At 36.1% G+C, this 13,409-nt stretch overlaps 2 protein-coding genes across 10 annotated transcripts; one reads left to right on the top strand and one right to left on the bottom strand.

The window, feature by feature from the left end:
* Positions 1-5,541: 5,541 nt before the first annotated feature.
* LOC110872768 (glutathione S-transferase T3) lies at positions 5,542-9,949 on the bottom strand. 8 transcript variants are annotated; one of them, XR_002554679.2, is made up of 7 exons: positions 9,839-9,949; positions 9,094-9,160; positions 8,371-8,451; positions 7,998-8,184; positions 7,843-7,917; positions 6,438-7,307; positions 5,542-6,353 (listed from the first exon to the last, which is right to left on the bottom strand). XR_002554679.2 is itself a non-coding variant. In XM_022121647.2 (6 exons), the coding sequence occupies exons 5-6, from the start codon at positions 6,697-6,699 to the stop codon at positions 5,965-5,967; spliced, it is 651 nt and encodes a 216-aa protein (XP_021977339.1). In that variant the 5' UTR covers positions 6,700-7,307; positions 7,843-8,184; positions 8,371-8,451; positions 9,094-9,160; positions 9,839-9,949; the 3' UTR covers positions 5,542-5,964. The 8 variants fall into 8 exon arrangements, 4 of the variants coding, with proteins under 4 accessions (XP_021977339.1, XP_021977341.1, XP_021977338.1 ...); XR_002554681.2 differs by having other exon boundaries at positions 7,843-7,914; XR_002554678.2 differs by having other exon boundaries at positions 7,998-8,057.
* A 1,110-nt stretch (positions 9,950-11,059) lies between these two features.
* On the top strand, positions 11,060-13,164 carry LOC110872767 (F-box/FBD/LRR-repeat protein At1g13570-like). Of its 2 annotated transcripts, XM_035976192.1 has the most exons (6): positions 11,060-11,220; positions 11,519-12,154; positions 12,221-12,328; positions 12,424-12,582; positions 12,667-12,966; positions 12,999-13,164. In XM_035976192.1, the coding sequence occupies exons 2-6, from the start codon at positions 11,543-11,545 to the stop codon at positions 13,062-13,064; spliced, it is 1,245 nt and encodes a 414-aa protein (XP_035832085.1). In that variant the 5' UTR covers positions 11,060-11,220; positions 11,519-11,542; the 3' UTR covers positions 13,065-13,164. The 2 variants fall into 2 exon arrangements, with proteins under 2 accessions (XP_035832085.1, XP_021977337.1); XM_022121645.2 differs by having other exon boundaries at positions 11,062-11,220; positions 12,667-13,164.
* Positions 13,165-13,409: the final 245 nt, after the last annotated feature.

The following is a 13,409-nucleotide window of genomic DNA, read 5'->3' as shown; positions in this document are numbered from 1 at the left end:
GGAGTTATGCTAAATAGCGCAATTAAGAAAACTTTAGTAATTAAACAGCGCAATTAGCATAAAGCCTATCTAAACCCGAATTTCGACACCAAACCTTTTACACACTGATGTAAAATAATATTTTGGGATTTTTAAAGATTTTTAATTATTTTTAACCTGCTCATAACCTGCGGTTATGGCGTTGATTCGGTAAATACCAAATATACCCTTTTCGGACCTAAAATGAGTTCTACATGGTATTTTGACCCGAATCCAATTGCACTGATTTCATATAATAAATAAAGTATTTTGAACTTTATAACCTGGTCAGAAAACTCAGATTTCCTGTATAACCCGGAAATCTCTTTTATAATCTTTAAAATGACCAAAATACCCCTACGGGGCGTATATTGGGATTAAACTCGTTTTGAGCATAATGGAAGATATCATACTGATATCACAACCTCTTTAGAGCATATTAACTTAGGAAACCTGTGTAGGACTCTTACGGTTACCCGTTACGCCATTTACGCGTTCGGTTCGGTTTATGTAACTAGTTTGCATAAATTAGCCGAAACGGGTCAAACCTTGTCGTTTTTTTCTCAAAATCCAGAATGTGATTGGATTACCCATATTAAACAAGTCTTCAAACTCGTCGGGTCTAAATCACATTTTATTCCGGTCTTCGCTTAATCGTGCGTTCGAACCGTATCTTTCGTTAAAACTAACCGGTCTAAGCTTAAGCTTAATCAAAGACCCGTTAGGATTCTAATAGGTTATTATAAACCTTCGTTCCAGAATAAGAGACCTGGTAAAAGCTACTTGCATTAGCTGTTTGTGAATTATACTTGCAAAGGTAAATACTTTTAACTTATTTCCCTATACGGGCTTGGGGTACGGTATATAGAATACCGCTTGGTCGAGCATTTGACCTTAATTGATTAGTGGTTAAGTATTGTCAAGATGACCCGTTAAAAATTTGATTTGTTTGCTTAAAGCCTTTGTGGGGTTAATGACCATGTCCCGGATATCCCTGGCATCATCTTACGAGATGGCCACGACCTAAGCACGGGGTGTAGGCGTACACCTGACAGCTGCATATGAAAAATGGTATCCCACTTAAGGATTAACCTTGTGGGTACTATACCTGTGGTGTGTCTATTAGTCTTTAACCCGGTCTACGGAACGGGCTACTGAACGCAAAGAAACATGTAATTCGTTTACAAGTATTATATTAAAATAATTATCCCAAGTTATAAAAGTTTGTGCCACGTGCATTCAAATCAATTTTATTAAACCTTTTACAAAAGTGTCGGTTGAATGTATTTACCAGTGTAAACTGACGTATTTTCCCAAAAAGATTAACTGCGGGTACTAAACGAACTAGGCTGGCTTTCTCCTAGTGTCCACAATAAGTCTCGCAAGCATGGACGTCAAACTGTTGAACATTATTCCCTATTTTGTTTTTGATCCCCTGTGGATTATTTTCAACTATTTGTGATACATGATATTACAATAACATTCAGTTGAAATATATCTATCTTTTGCTTCCGCTGTGCATTTAAATATTGTGTTGTTTGACTGTAATGTTACCAACTACGTCACGATAGTCCCCCACCGGGCCCACCGGTGAAACGCGTGGAAATCGGGGTGTGACAGAGGTCAACGGGTCGATAAGAGGAATCAAGATCAAATTTCTGCTACAGACAAAGGTAAGTGTTCCTTTCAAGAGGTATACATGATATTTGTTTTGACTTCATTATTTGTTCAAATTATAGAAAATTACGGTGAATTTACAATTTGTTGTATGACCTTTAATGTTATAAGTTTACAATTTAGATCTTACTGAAAAGACTTTGTGAACGCGAAAAAAAAATGTTAAAAAGTTAATCAAATTCAAGTAAAGTTGCTAAATTACATTGAAATGTTAAGAGTTTAGTATGAGATCTTTTATCTCATTTAGGGGGCTTGAAGGTACCTGTTGATTCCTGAATTTTAGTGGAAATCTTTGGCACTATAATAATAGTACATGGGGAGTTGGAAAATAGTAATCAAACATGAGGGCTGGTTAGAGGTTCTATGTTACTATTTGAAGCAGGTCTTAAGGTCTTAAATGATTATCTATGATTAGTTCACTAAAAGACTTATATTATAAAGGTTCTTGCTCATTTGACTCCTCTAGTAGAAATAAGTGTGCATTTTTGTATGCATTTATGTTTCCCTCATTATTATTTAGTTTAAGCTATGGCTTAGTTCATGTGGGGAGACATCGGCGTAACTAAACAGGTCAAGACCGATCAAAAAACATTAAAATAAAATTTAAAGGTAGCAACTCAAAGACACAAGAGACATGGGCTCTTATGCGACCTAGACCGTAGTATATGCCACCTAGGTAAGTGTTTTACTCAAAAGGGTACGTAGTTATGAATATGATTTAAAGCGCACCTACTGGTTTAATCATCTATATGTGCTATCTTTTTAGAAAGATAGAAATTTCATAAAAAGAGGTGTTATTAAATTGAAATGTGATAAGACAATCTATATAGGGAGTAAGACGATTTAAGGTAACGGAGTTTTCATACATGATTAATAAAACGTGTTCAGACAAGTAAGACGATTTGAGGTAACAATGTTTTCATATATGATTAAAAAGATGTGTCAGACGAGTAAGACGATTTGAGGTAATGGGGTTGTGAAAAAAAAAGTTAATTCTCCAGGTCAGCGCAGAGCTCAACGTAAGCTACCTTGACTCCGGTGTAGCTTACGTTGGTGAAGCATTTAATGCGGCCTCGTTTCTGTGTTACATTGTGCATACGCCACCTCCTTATACTGAGTGGCGTAGGCTACCCCAGGTTCAGCATAGCCTACACCAGGTCATTTTGCTTTGTGAATTATTTCATAATGTAAAAGTCCTAGCTAAACTAAATGTTTATACGGTTATACTAATGCTTACTATGTATAATCGTGGTTAGGGTAAAACTCCAGTTTCACGAATTGAAGTTCTCGGATCGGATCCAATGAAACTTCTAGGCAAGACATGAGAAGAACTAACGCTTTGTAAGTAAAGCTTTTGTATAGTAATAATTGTGACTCAAGTCACAGATTGGATTAAAGAAAATCTTTGTACTTGATAATATGAGGCCTAACCAACTCAGGTATTTGTGCAATACATATTGTTATGGCTTTTGTTGTTAAAAAGAAGAGAAACTACTTTATGATTATCTCTTGGTCGTTTTCATATGAAAATTTATTTTTGTGGTAGTTCCGCACTATAATACTTTTACGTTGAAAAAAAAAAATGGGACCACTTTCCGCTTGCAAGTCACTAAAAGTTAAAAAACTTTTTTGGTGCAACACTTATCTTGGCCAAGTCTTCCAAGCTGAAAAAGGTCAGCATAAAAAGCGTGGTTGAGAAGGATTAAGAGTCAGGGATGTTAAAAACTCTCTTGCGTGCCCCACGTGCATCTGTTTTGCCAGAATAGTTAAACTCTTTATTGTATGAACAATCATTTTTGTTGTGCATGGCATTAAACTGATTATGTAACCAGGGGCGGACCTACCCTATGAGGTGGGTGGGCGGCCGCACCTCTTGAAAAAAATTAGTGCTATTTTTCGCGAAAAATCCCGACCGCATCCCTTGGGAATTTTCGTCCGCACCCCTTAGAAAAAATGTTAGGAATTTATATAAAAAAAATTGTGAACACCGATTGAGACCCGACCCAATTATGTAAACAAGTTAGCCCACTAACCCCTTTAATAAAACCTGAATTCATTCCATCAAGCCCAATAAGTTAATATCAATTCAAGTTCAACCCAAATACAACTTTAATTAAACAAAATCAGTCCAGTTTACAAAAAAAACCCAATTGACTGTCAGCTTTGTGCGACTCCCGCCTTCCCTCTGCCTCACCTCACTGCCAGCGACCTGTGACACCCCCACCCCCGATGGCGACTGCAACATTCCGGCGAAGAATAGCTTAATTCCGGCCACGAACATGTACATGTTTTGTTTTTTTGTTATTTAATGTTTATGTGATTTTGTTCAAGACTCATGATATAATAGGATGGGTTAAAAAAGTTTAAACTTTTATGGGTTTTGAGGTAATTTGGGGTTGTTCTAGTCTTTATAGGATGAGTTTGTTGTCTCTTAGTCTCTTATTGATTATATGATTCTAGTATAGGGTTTGAAAAGTTGAAATTCAAAACTTGAAAATTAAGGAATATTGATGGTTGAACGCTCAAAGATTTTAGTTTGATGTTTTTTTTTGTTTTACATGTCCTGACCCGACCCGACCCGACCCGAATATCTTATTTATATATCTAGGCGGCCTAAAACTTTTAAAAATATTTCGCACCCCCATGAAAAGTTTCCTGAGTCTGCCACTGTATGTAACTGCTTATCAAACCAAAAGTAGATCACTCATTGTAACACTATAAACTGATATAGTGTTAAGCAGATTATCACTTTGAAAGCACAAATCCAGACACCCTAACTATAAATCTGAATGAGCATAAGAAGTGGTTTAGTCGTCACATGGAAACACACTATTAAGAAGCATAGCCATACCAATATATGTACTTTACTTTCTCTTTGAATCACTGGGTTATTGTGCTCTACATTTTTCAAATGTTTATCTTAAATTGACCTTCACAATAACTACTTTTTGCTGTATCGATCCAACAAAAACACCCTCAGATGAAAGCTAAAAGTGTGTCTAAAGCTCAACTATCGTCTTTGGATAAAATCAGCACTCTTCCTCAACCCATAATTGAAACCACCCTTTGTCTTTTACCAAATCAACCAATAACCAATTTGATTAATAACCAGCATGAAAAAACCGGTTAACTGGTAGTAATTCTCATAACATAATACATATCGGATGACTTTGGGCCTCAAAATCTTTTCTAAATGGGCTGATATAGCCTAGAATGGGAACGACATGAGTGTCAGATGGAAATAAACAACTTTTATTTTCATCCAGGGTATTCTTACCACTACTGTTCATCATCGATTAGGGTTTTTTTTTTTTTTTTACTGTTAATCGGTTCATCGCAGCTGCTGTTGATCATTCTTTTGTCATCGCTCACCGTCTGGTGGTGCAATCCGTCTTAAAAAGGTTTGTGGAGTTGATTATGTTATGTGTGAAATGAAATTGAAATAGGGCCACATAACTGTTAAGCATGTGATGAATGTATTGTTTGGAGTATCATTTGTTGTTGTTATTGATTATTATTTGAATTTTGATGTTTTAGGTTTGCCTTTTGAAGTTGCTCGTCTGAAATTGGGCTTTAGTATGGTTAAATGATAAATTTTTATTTGATGGTCATGCTATTGCTTTAAACCTTTAGCAATGTAGTATACATAAATCTTAACATAATGTATGAATGTTGTTGTTGTATTTGTCCTAATGGAATTGAAATTTAACAACATAGTTTCACCCCACCTAAATATTTTATAATTTTCTAAGTTTTTTTTATTAACTTAATAAAAACTTTATAAAAATTTAAAAATACAACATAAATAAATTCATTTCATAACATAAAAAAACAATTACATTTCCTAAAAAATAAAAAAAAAAACATTTCTGAAAAAAAAATTACATTTCCTAAAAAAAAAAACCTACGACGTCCATTTTTTCTTCACCTCTTGCTTCATCCTCCGATACACCTCTCGTTCATCCTCCGGAACCGAGTCGAGATCCAACCTCATTATCCTAAAATCCTCCGCTCGAGCATAGTCGGCCGACACGTTTTTCTTGTGACTATATTTTTCGGCCGCAAAGTCTTTAAACGAACGGAATTCGGAAATCAACTCGTCCATTTTCGAAGACGCCTTCGAGCCGCCACCTCCACCCGAGCCGCCCCCTCCACTCGAGCCGGCCCCTTTGTGCTTTCCGGCCGCCTCTTTTTTTGCTTTGTCCCTTCCGCCGGGACGTTCGATCTCGTGAGCGGGCAACGCATCCTCGTCATATTCCGGTTCGTCGTTTATGTCGATTTGACAACGAGCAGTGGAGCCTCCCGCACTATAACTTCGGACTCGGAAGTTTTAGTCCGTTTCGCGGTTGCGACCTCATTTTGAACCGGCGCCCATTTAGGTTCTTTCTTTAAAATGTTCCATGCTCGGAGGTGCGGGAAAGGCGGATTTTTTGCTTCCCATTTAGCCATCGCAAGGTTAAGAACGTCCTCGGCGCTACTCCCACTAGGACGATTGATGTAAAGTGGGTTATAAATCCCGATAAAATCATTCACGCACTTGTTCATTTTCCGCCACTTGCCCGATACGGAATCGAGAATACGTATCGCGCCTTGCCCCATAAGCTCGTTAAATCTATCCGTACATGCCTTCCAAAAACTAGAACCCGTTTGATTGTTCCCTAAAATTAAAAAAATTGCATTAGTAAAACTATAAAATAAATATTTTTAAATTTAAAATAAAAAAAATTAACTTTGTTTCATACCGACAATCGGGCAAGTTGAGGACTTAACATACGCAATTGCTAGCGCCTCCTCCTCTACTTTTGTCCACGTTCTCGCCTTTGCTCTCGAACCGCTTTTTTTTGCGGTGTCGGGTTCGGTTTCAACCGCCTTCCCCTTCCCCGTGTTTTTTTTGCGCTTGAGTTCTTTAGGTGGCGCATCATCGTCAAGTTGAATCGAGGGTTGCGGTTGGGAAGTTGGCGGTTGCGATTGGAATTGATCAAGTTGAGTCGAGCCGCGTTGCATGAATTGTTGGAGTGCTTGGTATTGTTACATTTGTTGAAGTTGGGACATTTGGGAGAAGGCATTAGGAGATTGTTGGAAACCCGAAAACGTAAATTGTGGAGACCCCCACGAAGGATCCATAGTCGGAGTGTAAGCGGGACTCGAAAAAGAGTTAGGTTGGTTTGGGTTGGGATTGTTCGGGTTGAAGGGATTCATGATTGTATAAAAAATGAGAGTGTTTTTTATAAAAATAGATGAGAGAATGGGAGAATAATGGAAGAAATGGATGAGAATTGTATAAAAAATGGATGAAAGTGGTATATATTTAAAGTGGAAAAATATTTTTTTTTTATTAAATCTATCCGTTGGGCAACGGATATATTTTTGAACTAGGTTATCACCCGGGACTGCTTCCCGGGTTGTTTATATTTATTAGTTAATAATGATAGTTTTTAATTAAAATGTAACATATTATTTCATTAAACTCCTACACGACATTGATTATTACCTTGTGGATCCCACCATCGCCACGTGTCGAGCAACACCCCCAACCAAGCCCTCCACACCCCATAGTCTAATAATGCTTTATCACTCATTTGTGCAAATTGCAGAAGAGAGTGTATGGCTCCCTGCATTTGACCAGATGATATATTCCAATTCATTGATCAAAAAATCATAAAGATCGTTATCTTTAGGGCAATCCATTATTTTTTACTTAAATTTTTGTTTTTCTTTATTGTAAGTCTAATATAACCCATAAGTTGAGTACTTGAGCCCTAATAGTGTCTATTAGGTAAAGACAAGTTGGGTAGTTGGTGTTCAGGTCAAAACGGCTCAGGTTGACCCAAAACAGTAACAACTCAATTTTTTATTCTTTTATATACACTTATTGTGTTAAATAAACAATAAATCACAAAATGGACGCGTCCGACAGGTTGGGTTATTGGTATTCAGGGCGAAACGACTCTAGTCGACCCTAAACACTAATTGCTCGAAATTTAGTATTCCTTTATAAACATGTTGGGTGATGCAACTTTACTATGTTATAAAAATTGTATCATTTATCACAATTTAGGAAGTTTGTATACATAAGTTCGGCAACTTTTAATCAGTTTGATTTGCTTCTTTTTCTTATAACTAAAGTTTATGTTTTCTCCTATTTACCCGTTTAGAGGTGAAGCATAACCAAAATCAACAATACTTTCAAGCACATCTGGTAATAAATTTGTAACTTGGCTGCTATAATCACAAAAAAAGTGTTAAAAACGTCTTCATTTGGTGTAGACAGTTGAAGACAAACAAATTCAAATGAGAATTACCTTCTCTATCCGCAATTTGTACCCGAGAAATAATGGTATCATCATCCGGATTCAATTTTCCTGCAATAGACATGTTGGTTCATCATGATTACCCGTTCAAATTCAGCCTCTTAATTTGAATCACTCCTAGAACACATTTTTTTGGCCAGAAAAATGGATTTCTTCACAGGTTTGTGAGTTGTAAAACCTATAAAGATTATAGTGGGCATTAAGTGATATATATAATAAAAGAACCTACTGCACACAATCATATTATTTGTAAAGGACTTTAAAGTGACTCTTCATAAAATCTTTTTGTTCTCGCATGTAGAATAGAAAAGAGAAAAACAATTAGAGAATAATAATTTAGAGATTAAAACGAAGAGAAACTCACTTTTGCTTGTCTTGCCATGTAGAGTCAGTTCATCAATTTACACCAACAATGGCCTATCAAATATTGAACCCCAATAATGGCCTGTCAAATATTTATATTTTTATTAGAAGTACGAATAGTAAATGCAACTATAATAAAAACTACGAATGCAAGCAAAAATGTACCAAGTATATTTGTACTATAAACAAAATATTTGGAAACATAATGTTCTCATCTATGGATGAACATTTGGTACCGGGTATCGGTACCGAACCGTACCGGGTATATTCGGTACTGGTACGGTACCAGTATTTACTATTTACGAATAAAACGTCGGTAAATACCGTACCAAACCGGTATATTCGATACCGATACCAGTTTTCCCTGTTTTTCGGTACCGAACGGGTACCGTGCTCATCCCTATTCTCATCTGAGTGAGTGAAGTTAATATTTAAATCTACACATAGATTGGAACCCTTTTTTCGACAACCATAGCAATTCAATTACCTAACAACTATAGGTGTAAATAAGTCATCAACACTTATTAGATCATCCTAACTTCATTTTTTTGTTTAGGCGTAATATGGGGCAATATTTTTTAATATCACGATAAAATTAAAAGACCCACGAATATTTTTTTCACACAGAACCAACAAATAACACACATTTTCAAAAATAACATTTATCAGAAAAAAATCCTAACAAAATCCTAGTTGTAAGGTTATAACTTGTTAAAACACTAACCTATAGGTAACAGACGCTGCTACTCTGCGTAAATCCTTGAACAAAACAACAACTATGCAACTCCGACCTGCACAACCACACCAAACGCTGATAAAAACCGATAATCTGAAGGTACGAAATAATGGTGATAAAAGATCCACAAACTGTAATTGCGATATTAAAGACCACACACCTTCGTCAACTATTGAAGTAAAAAAAACCTTAAATTGAGGCAGAGGAGATTAAAAAACCCAAAAACTAACAGGTCTTATACAATGTCTCTTCTCTCTTCTTATTAGAACTGATGACCATCACATGGTGACCTATTGTTTTTGCAATTAAAACACCAACATGACCCACAAAATCCCTGATTTTTAAAACCCACAAAACCACCAAATTACCCTAAACACTTAAACTTTAGCAAAATTCAGCATCAATTTAATCAGAAAACTGAAAAAAACTGAACCAAGCCCTCAAAAACCACCAAATTACCCTCTGACAAAATAAAAAAAATGCTATATATGACCAATCATCGCAGACAACAAAAAATTCTAACCCTCAAAACCCTAATTTTCAAACCCACAAAAATGAAACCAAATTACCCACAAAACTTAAACTTTAATGATGCTACTGTAGACGAATCGGTATTCATGCGATGAACTTAAAGGTGCCCTTTTTACAAGAAATATATATTTCTTCTATATAACATCATATCAAAATGAAAACGAAGTGTTAGAAAAACGATTAATGAAGAAAGAAGAAGCACCTGTGTTGATATCTAGGGTTTGTAAAACATGGCGGTGACAGACAAAAAACCAGCGATGGTGGCGATTAGGGTTTGCAAACTTTTATAGTGGATCCGTTTTCATGAGATGGTGACCCGAATTCACATTCCAACCCAAAAATATAAACGGATCCCGTATAAAATTTGCTAATATGTTTTCCCGCCAAAACCAAAATTTAGAGCCCTAATATTGCGACACGTGTCCCAAATTTTATTCATTTATTATTGATAATAGATTTTGGCCCGTCACAATCGTCTGTGGGCTGCTGCTTTAGCCGGTATGGGATGGGGGGGGGGACCGGCGCCGGGGCTCGCCGGGCCTTAGCTGACCCCCACACCGCTTAGTCTAACTATAAATTTGAATGAGCATAAGAAGTGGTTTAGTCATCACATGGAAACACAATGTTAAGAAGCATAGCCACACCAATATGTGTACTTTACTTTCTCTTTGATAACTACTGGTTAACATACACACACATCATATAATAAAACGTAGAGAAAGGTTGTTGTACAAATGAGTTTTACATACTAAACGTGTACAAATGAGCTTAACATACTAAACGTGAGAAACGAATGAGAGATTTTTTTTCCATCTTGTCAAACACGTATATTAGTCCCAACTTCTATATTTTTTGTGTATTTATATTAGTAAAGTCATTATGTAATTACTCTACTAGAGCAAATACACAATTTTTTTTTTATTTTTTATATTTTGCAACTAAACATCATGCTTAAGTAGTAAAAAGAAAGCAAAAACAAAATCTTCCTTCACTTCTTATCCTAAGACCCATTTGTATTTGATCTTTACACACAGTGGCAAAGCTTGAGATTTCCGACCGTATGGTCGAAAACGTATATACCCAAAAATTTCTATAAAACCGAGGGTCAAAAACGTATATACCCAAAAATTTCTATAAAACCGAGGGTTAAAAATTGCATACTTTCCACTGCTGAGCGAAAATTTCAGAGGGTCGACCGCCACCTCCCGCTCATTATGATACGCCCCTGTTTACACATATTATAAAGTTTATTCATGAGTTATTTGTTTTTTCAACGAAATTATATAATATTTTATTAATGCTACTATAACTTCAAAGAACAAAAAGGACCTTTATGAGTTTCTTTTATATATTTGTATTTAATTGTTTTTTTTTAAACGGTTATTACCCAAATCGGTTATACATCTACATTTGGGCCATTATGTGGGAAGACATATTTTATTTCATCCAGGGTATTCTCATTTCTCACCACCACTGCTGTTGATCATTGATTAGGTGTTTTTTTTTAACTGTTGATCGTTCTTTCTGTCATCGGTCGCCGATTATTGTAGTCTCACCACCGCTGTTGCAATCCATCTAAACAAGGTTTGCCCCAACCAATTCCACTTGTGTTTTTCATTTGCTCTGAAAATCGAATTGATGAATGTAATGTCGCCCTTGTATCATTTGTTATTGTTATTGTTATGATCTATCTACACGTGATGCACCAAATTCACATTTTTTTTAAACGGACTGTGTCTATTTATTATGCCCAAAATCTTTCTTACCAAGATCAAAATGACAATGTTCTACATTTCCTAAATGTTCTGTTTGGCTTACTTACTGTTAGTTAGTGTTCGTAAACAAAGTTTATGACCCTTTCTGTAACTACTACTTTTTGCAGTAAACGAAAACACCCTGAGATGAGATGAAATCTAAACGTTTGTCTAAAGCTAAACGATTGTCTTTGGATATCATCACCACACTTCCTCAACCCATAATAGAAACTATCCTATGTCTTTTACCGATCAGAGAGGCAGCAAGGACAAGTATCCTCTCAAGGGACTGGAGGTACAAATGGACCACCATTCCTAAACTTGTGTTTTCTACACCAGATGCAAACCCTATAATGGAGACAAGTAAACTTATACGTGCTATACACCAAGTTATCTCATTGCGACAGGATCCAATACACGAGTTCACCCTTTCTTTACATGGTAACTGCTTTGGCAAAACTGGTTTACCTTCTTGTGAAGTTGATCAAATATTATGTCATTTGTCAAAGAACCATCCTGTCAACAAGTTAATACTTGATTTTGGTGCATCATCTGATGATTGTTCGTATAATTTACCCTTCTCCGTCTTCTCCTCGTTGCATCGCTTAACGGAACTATATCTCAGCTGGTGTGATCTTGATCATCAACCGGCATTCAATGGATTTGGTAGCCTTGTAGTCTTATCCTTGGATTTTGTATGGATCTCTAGAAAAACACTTCTATGTCTTTTATCTAGTTGTCCATCACTTAAGAGCTTTAGGCTGGTAAGTAAGTTCTTACTCATTTTCTTGGGCTTTTGAAACTTATTTGAATATAGTAAGTTGCTGCAGATTATGCCCGAAGATCATGTTGTGGGGCGTGAAAATTCCACCATGATTGAGCTATTCCAATGTTTACCTTTGATTGAACATCTGACTATTTGGTGTGACACAATTTGGGTAACATTTATCCACCTTTAGATAATCGAAAGATCTAATTTATTTTTTAACTTTGTTTGTTGTTGATAATTGTTTTGGTTTATGTATGGTTCAAGTGGTTTGTTCCAGACTTGGTTCCACAGGAGCTTCCAACCTCACTAATCCATCTTAAATACTTCTGTATGGAACAAATGTCTTTTCATCATGGCTATGCATTAACTTTTCTTGCTATTTTGATCAAAAACTCCCCGAACTTGGAAAAAATTGAGCTACAGGTAAGTAGTATAGGTCTGGTTGTATCGTGTTTGTTTTTATCTCATGCCAAACAGTGACACAATAAACATTGACTCTTCTTGCAGATTGATGCAGCACATTATCTCTTTAATGATACAGACTACGACTCCGATGTATATGAAGAATATCATTCAGATGTTTGGTTGGAGCATCTGTCAAATGTTTGGTTGGAGCATCTGATTGAACTGAAGATTACAGATTTTAGCAACTTGGAGCCTGAGTTGGAGTTTGTGAAGCTTATCTTGGCCAAGTCTCCTAAGCTGAAGAAGGTGAGCATAAAAAGTGTGGTTAAAAGGGATCAAGAGCCGGGGATGTTAAAAACTCTCTTGCGCACCCCACGCGTGTCTGCTGTAGAAATCGATGTTGTTTAGATCACTCAAGTTTCTTCAGAATTAAGGTTAAGATTTATGATTGTAATCTCGAGTTTTTGTATTGCTACCTATATTTCTATAACCTTTTCTAGAATTCTTCTGGATGTTTGACTACCATACATTTGGCAATCTTGACCCAACTATTATTTGGGTTGTTTTTGGACTTCAAATATACATTTTTGAGTAAGCGGATCAGAATGTGTATGAACTGTGATCTTGATTGTGTGGCTGACCTTTTGTTTAGTGTGGTATTTACATAACTGAAGTAGCTACTCTCCAAAGTGAATGTATCTCTTGCTTCTTTATTGGTTTGATGATTAACAGTGGAGCTGAGTTTATGGATTTGAGGTTTTTTAATCACTAGCTGCAATGGTCGGAGTGGAATCTTTCTAAACATATAAATCAGGAAGTAACCGCATCAGCAAGAAACTCATGAA

The sequence above is a fragment of the Helianthus annuus genome, chromosome 8 (genome assembly GCF_002127325.2).
Source record: "Helianthus annuus cultivar XRQ/B chromosome 8, HanXRQr2.0-SUNRISE, whole genome shotgun sequence".
NCBI lineage: Eukaryota > Viridiplantae > Streptophyta > Magnoliopsida > Asterales > Asteraceae > Helianthus > Helianthus annuus.
Note: the sequence above shows the minus strand (reverse complement) of the source record. Positions and strands in the feature narration are given on the sequence as shown.

What these genes read in the sequence shown, in the direction of transcription:
- LOC110872768 (XM_022121647.2), bottom strand. Translation starts at nt 6,699, where the DNA reads ATGCAACGCGGCTCGACTCAACTTGATCAATTCCAATCGCAACCGCCA. An exon ending in CTCAACTTGCCCGATTGTCG is followed by an intron (nt 6,354 to 6,437) that starts GTATGAAACAAA and finishes TTTTAATTTTAG; the next exon opens with GGAACAATCAAACGGGTTCT.
- LOC110872767 (XM_035976192.1), top strand. Translation starts at nt 11,543, where the DNA reads ATGAAATCTAAACGTTTGTCTAAAGCTAAACGATTGTCTTTGGATATC. An exon ending in TGGAAAAAATTGAGCTACAG is followed by an intron (nt 12,583 to 12,666) that starts GTAAGTAGTATA and finishes CTCTTCTTGCAG; the next exon opens with ATTGATGCAGCACATTATCT. An exon ending in CTGCTGTAGAAATCGATGTT is followed by an intron (nt 12,967 to 12,998) that starts GTTTAGATCACT and finishes TTCAGAATTAAG; the next exon opens with GTTAAGATTTATGATTGTAA.